At 46.9% G+C, this 6,000-nt stretch overlaps 1 protein-coding gene across 4 annotated transcripts in view; it reads left to right on the top strand.

Annotated features, from left to right (window-relative positions):
• The first annotated feature begins 620 nt into the window (after nucleotides 1-620).
• gramd2aa (GRAM domain containing 2Aa) overlaps nucleotides 621-6,000 on the top strand; it is a 50,794-nt gene continuing 45,414 nt past the window's right edge. For 3 of the 4 annotated variants that reach the window (XM_072282274.1, XM_072282271.1, XM_072282273.1), the window contains exons 1-2: nucleotides 621-726; nucleotides 5,235-5,372. In XM_072282274.1, coding sequence (XP_072138375.1) covers nucleotides 5,332-5,372 — 41 coding nt within the window. In that variant the 5' untranslated portion in view covers nucleotides 621-726; nucleotides 5,235-5,331. The remainder of the gene's footprint in view (nucleotides 727-5,234; nucleotides 5,373-6,000) is intronic. The other variant, XM_072282272.1, reaches the window with a different exon arrangement.

Here is a 6,000-nt window from a genome sequence, read left to right as displayed (position 1 = left end):
CTGTGAATGCCTGCAAGAAAATGAATCACTGGCTAGTATTTGGTGACATACAGATACTTCGATAATAAACTTACTTTGAATTACAACATTCAGAAGACACGAACAAGTTTATAAATAGGAAAGGTTTAAAGGGATCTGAGACAAATTCAGGCAATTGGACTAGCTCAAAAGACACCTTGATCTTTCTGACATTGGTCATGGACATTAGGCTGAAGAGAAACGAACAAATATACATACGTCGGACTTTTAAATTTAACAATATTATGGGGGCTCATTCGTTTAGAGGGGTATCCGTAAATTGGATATTCCTAACCCTAGGTTGGTCTGTGCTTCCTTACCACACAGGGGGCAGCGATTTCAGCCCAACAATTCGGTACCAGCCCAAAGACAACCCCGGACCTCTGTTAAATTTCCCCATGACCTGTTCACCCACATTCCCAATTATCCCCGCTCCTCCCCCCAGATGTTGCCACCCACACACAGGGCAAATTAGGGTGGGGGAAGGCAGAGAGAGTTGTATATGCAGTGGGCCAGCTGAGAGGAGAGGAAGGGTGCCACGTTGATCGTGTGTTCTGTGCTGGAGGGCCTGTGCCGGCCAGGCTGCAACAGGTTGTGGTTGCCAGTGACTGCCGGAAGGGGCCGGGATCCAGCGAGCGGCGTCGTCAGCACCGAGTCGGAACGAGCGGAGTGGAGCGGCCCTTGCTCAAACCCGGCAGCGTGACCTAGGTAAGGGGGAGTCAGGGCTGCCTGGCCGATTCGGGGCTGCCTCTCGGGGACGGACAGGATGAGACGGCGGGCTCTAGCCGGGGGAACCCTAACCCTAGTCGCGGGAAAGCGGCGGGCCAACCTCACAACAACCGCTGGGTGACTGGGGTGAGAGAAAGGAGCCGAGTCCTCGGTACCTGATCCACTCCTAACGCTCTGACCTGGGGTATCGAATGGCAGCGGACGCCCTGTACCTGGGTCGCTGAACCGCTAACATTACAGGACATTACAAGCCTTTCGTCCCACCGTGTGGACTGCCCCGATCCCAAACCTAACTACTCCTACCTGTCCGCTCTCTGCCGTCGTGTCTGAATGCTTCTTGGATGTTGCTATTGTATCTGTTTTCTAGCAGTAACTTCCCGGCGCCTACTACTCTTTGTGTAATAAAAAACACAACCCCCAAGTCACCTTATCCCCTCTCTCACCTTGCAACTATAGGCTTGTACAGTATTGGAACAGCCCTTTGCCCAACTTGTCCATGCCAATCGAAGTTCTTTTCTAAACTCACCCCATTTCTGTATTTGGAACTGATTGCCGGGAAACAGATACAATTGCACCATTTGGCCCATCTAAACTCCTCCTGCCCATTTACCCGTCTGAATGTCTTTTAAGTATTATAATTGTACCTATGTCAACATCTCCCTCTGGTAGTTCACTCCAGTTACCCACCACTCTCAGTGTGAAGTCGTTTTCACTTTCTTCGCTTTTAAATCACTCCACGCTCTGACATTTCTACCCTGGGGAAAAGGCTGTTGACTATCCATGGGTTTAGAAGAGGTTTACTTGGATGCTGCCAGGATTATTAGAGAGTGTTAGCCATAAGGAGAAGTTTGACAAACTGGGTTGTTTTCTCTAGAGTGTCAGAGATGGAGGAGTTTATAAAATTGTGAGAGGCTCAGATAGGATAGGGAAAATGTTCTTACTGGGGTAGAAATGTTGAATGCTGGAGGACATAGCTTTAAAGAGAGAGAGGAAGAATGCTTAAAATGGATGTTCAGGGCAAATTTTTATACACAGTGGTGTGTGCCTGGGACACACTGCCAAGGTAATGTAAGTAGATACGATAGTTGTGTCTAAGGTGAGCACATAAGGTGAGTACAAGGAATGGAGGGAAATGGATCAAGTGTAGGCAGAAGAGATTAGTTTAATTTGGCATCATTCTCAGAACAGACATCATGGACCGAAGATCTTGCTCCTTTGATGTACTGTTATGACCTTTCTACCCTGTCTTTCCCTCTCATAATTTTATAAACTTCTATCAGGCTACTCATCAGCTTCTGAAGGTACAGATAAAACAACTCAATTTTGTCCTACCTCTCTCATACGTGCTGCATTGTAGTAAACCTGTGCATGCAGCAGTTAACGAGGAGTGCTGAAAATATTCTGCAGGCCAGGCAGCATCTGTGGACTGAGAAACTATTAATGTTTCACTGGAAATGCGTTACAAAATACAGCCTAGCATATTATGTCTTACACAAGCTGCCCCAATATTGTGTGTTTAATGGAGAAGCAAGGTGGAATCTGGAGAAACACACAAAAATGTTGGAGGAGCTCAGCTGGTCAGGCGGCATCTATGGAAGGAAGTGGAGTCGATGTTTCAGATTGAGACTAGTCTCATTCCGAAAAGTTAACTCCACTTCCTTCCATCGATGCCGCCTGACTCACATTGTTTATTTAATGATGTGTTTTGAAGTAATGTTTTAATTTTGATTCCTTACGGATGGTAACACGGGATGACTGCAGCAGTGAAGGAGGCCATTTGACTCATAGAGTCTCTACTGCTCTATGCTAGAGCAAATTAGCTAAATCCACTCCTTCTCCCCGTCCTACAAGTTCTCCCTTTTCACAAACTCACCAGGCTCCTGTCTGGACCTGACCCCACTACTATGCTGGCTGTGCCTTCCAAAAGCCTCTCAACCATCCTTATGTTGCTGCCGGTTCTTTTCCCAATTGCCATTGTTCTGTGTACCCTGATCCTGCCCTGTCACTTCCCAGGAACAATAAATATTCACCAGCAAGAACTCTGTTCTTGTACCCTTTTCAAAATTCTGCATTCTCATTTAGATCGCTTTTTTCTGCAAAAATGTAACACTTAACTGTTCCGGCATTAAACTGCATTTGTCACCTACCTGACCATTCTATTAGCCTGTCCATAATTCCAATATACAAAGATAGTGTATGTGGTATTCGTAATAGTACTGAGAAATGGGTAAAGCATAATTTTTGTTTATGTGACAATCATTGTTTATTTATCCTGTGGGAACTTACAGGAAATAAAACAGTGACCCTGAGCCACACCAGTGGTACTCCTCACCACCTATCTATCCTCCCTCATTGTAATAGTTCCAGGCACAATTCCAAACAGGAGTGAAATTACATGTAGGGTAATGGAGAGAGGGTGGGGGAGTGGGCTTGGTTGGATTGTGCTTACAAACAGCTAGTTGGGACTTTGTGGGCCAAACGGCCTCCCTCAATGTGGAAATCATTCTGTAATCATCCACTACAATGAGAATTAAAACCCCCTCAAACCAACAAAATTGGGCAGTTTGTCAAAGGCCATAAAACTGTATGCTACATTTTGTAAAAGTTCTGATGGAATATCTCTCTTCATAAATGCTGCCTGACCTGCTGAGTATCCCCAGCATTTTCTATTTATTTTGAAACATGTTGGAACACTTTTTTTTTTGAAACACTTGTATCTGGAGTTCTGAACCCTGCTAGTGATACCTGTGTTCTTGTCAATATGAAGGTTAAATAATAGGCATGTCTATAGAGAAAAGTGCTCTTTGGTCCACCAAGATCATTTAGACTTTTCTGCCCAACTAAATTGTTGGGTGAGGCAGGTTCGATATTGTCACTTAAAGTAAAATTGGGTAGGTATATGGACAGGAAAGGAATGGAGGGTTATGGGCTGAGTTCAGGTCAGTGGGACTAGGTGAGAGTAAGCGTTCAGTACGGACTAGAAGGACCGAGATGGCCTGTTTCCGTGCTGTAATTGTTATATGGTTATATTAATCCCATTTGCCTATTTAAGTGTCTTAAGTGTCTAAATACAGTAACTATCTGATTCCACTGCTTCCTGTGTCAGTATGTTCCAGGTATCAACCACTTTGATCTCAGATCTACCTTAAACCTTTGTTCTCATGATTTTTGATACACTTACCCTATTAAGGCGTTTCTTAATTCTAGATTTTCAGGTAGCCCCTTAGCTACTGACACTCCCAGGGAAAATAAGCCTAACCTTTCCAATCATGATTATATTTTTCCAAGCCGGGCAATGTGGTTTTAAAAAAAAGATGTCAAACACTAGAGGACATGCATTTAAGGTGAGAGGGGAAAGCTTAAGTGAGATCAGCGGCAAGTATTTTCATAGAGAATGGTAGGTGACTGGAACAGGCTGCAAGCATAGTGATGGAACTGATACGATAGTGCCTCTTAAAGAGGATTTTGGGTGGACACATGCATGTACGGACAATGAAGGGATATGGATTATGTGCAGGCAGAAGAGTTTGTTTAATTTAGCACCATGTTCTGGGCTGAAGGACCTGCAAATCACTTCAGCATCTCTACAGCACAATCACATACTCAAGCAATCAAAGGGGGATTGTTGTGGTACTTTTTTATGTGTGGAATATTTATTCTGCTCTACAGACTCTGTTTCAGAATTAATCAGTAGCAAAAGGTCTTGTATTATAATCCCTCAGAGAAAGGGGGATCTTAGTACTGGCTGCTAGCAAAAGGAGGCAGTTCACTTCTGGGACCAATTGGAAAGCTGGTCTCTCAATTGATGCCTTTGAGGGCCAGAGTACTTCAGCTCTGAGTGTGGGCAGTGAAGCATCTCATTGGATCTTTCCCTTGGTTCAGCTTCAAGTGGGTACATATGCTGGCTCTGTAGATAATCTCTGATCAAATACTAAAAATGGCCTGGACAGAGTTAGGAAAATGTGAGGACACAGAACTGAGGTGAAGGGCAATTTCAGCCAGGGGAATCTGTGGAACTTGTTGCTACACACATCCATGAAAGTCAAGTCAGTGGGTGTATTTAAGGCAGAGATTGATCAACTCCAGATTGATAAGGAAGTTAAAGAGGAGAAGGTGGTAGAATGGGGTTGGGGGGGGGGGGTTAAAAGAAAAGTAGCCATGATTGAATGGCAGAGCAAACCCCTGGGGCTGAATTGTCAAATTCTTTTCCTATATATTATAGTCTTTGGTTTTGGGTCTGGTGCTATCTCAGTCCTTGAGACTCCCTCCCCGGAATTCCATTCACTTCCCAGTTTAAAGAAAAAGTATTTTCTCTTTTTGTTTCGTGTTAGACCGTCAGCTGCAGTGTGAAAGGTCACCTGAGCCTTCACCGAATCCTCTCCCAGGTGCGAGGTGGATCCATGTCGTGCCCTGGTGTTAATTCTGCAGCTTGCGGTTTGGTGTGGGAGGTGGTTTGAATATTTTGTTTTCTAACCACACCCTGGCAGGTTGCGCTGCTGAACTCGGATCTATTTTCCTTCAACCTTCCCGCAGCTCTGCTGACAAACACACCCGGCTGTGGGCACGCTGGCAGCGGAGGATGGGATGACTACTCTCAGAAGCAGAGGCAAGATGAACAGCCAAAGGTGAGTTATCGTTCGCCTGTTGGTGCCGGTGTGTGGATTACCAGCCTGCCGACGTCGCGCTCCCCGCCGTCTCCGGTTACTTTTGCGGAAGTTTGTAACCCGACCGGGGGGGGGGGGGGTCTCGGCTGCTGCACTGGACGCTTATTTTCCTCCTCAAGCTTACAATAGATAACCTAGCGACGGTAGATACCCCCCCATCCACAACATCCCCCTCCCCGGTGGCAGGGACGGGGTATGTTGGTCCCGGGATCTGCAGCAAGGTTCCCCTCAGTGCGGACCCCGCGGCCCACTTCGTCTAATTGTCATGGTAACGGGCCTCGGCCGAGCGAATTAACTGGCGAGCAGACTCCCCGAGGAGTTCTCTGTACTTCAGGAGCACGGTAGTGAGGAGGGCGAGCAGGCCGGGAAACGGCAGTGTGTGTGGGGAGAGGGTGTTGTGGCGTGAGGCGAGACCCACGCCGGAGGTCTCGCCTTTAAATTCTGTCCCTTTAATTGGTATTTAAGTCGGCAGAGAGGGAGCAGCCGCCGCTGGGGAGGGAAGGCCACGTGACCACGCGGTCGCCGGCGGGCCCGGGGGCGGGAGGCGGGGGGGGGGAGATGGAGGGGATTTCTGCCTGCAGCCGGGGCC

This window comes from Mobula birostris, chromosome 18 (genome assembly GCF_030028105.1).
Source record: "Mobula birostris isolate sMobBir1 chromosome 18, sMobBir1.hap1, whole genome shotgun sequence".
In the NCBI taxonomy this organism is placed as follows: domain Eukaryota; kingdom Metazoa; phylum Chordata; class Chondrichthyes; order Myliobatiformes; family Myliobatidae; genus Mobula; species Mobula birostris.
The sequence above is the reverse complement of the archived record's forward strand: the minus strand, read 5'-3'. Positions and strand labels throughout refer to the sequence as shown.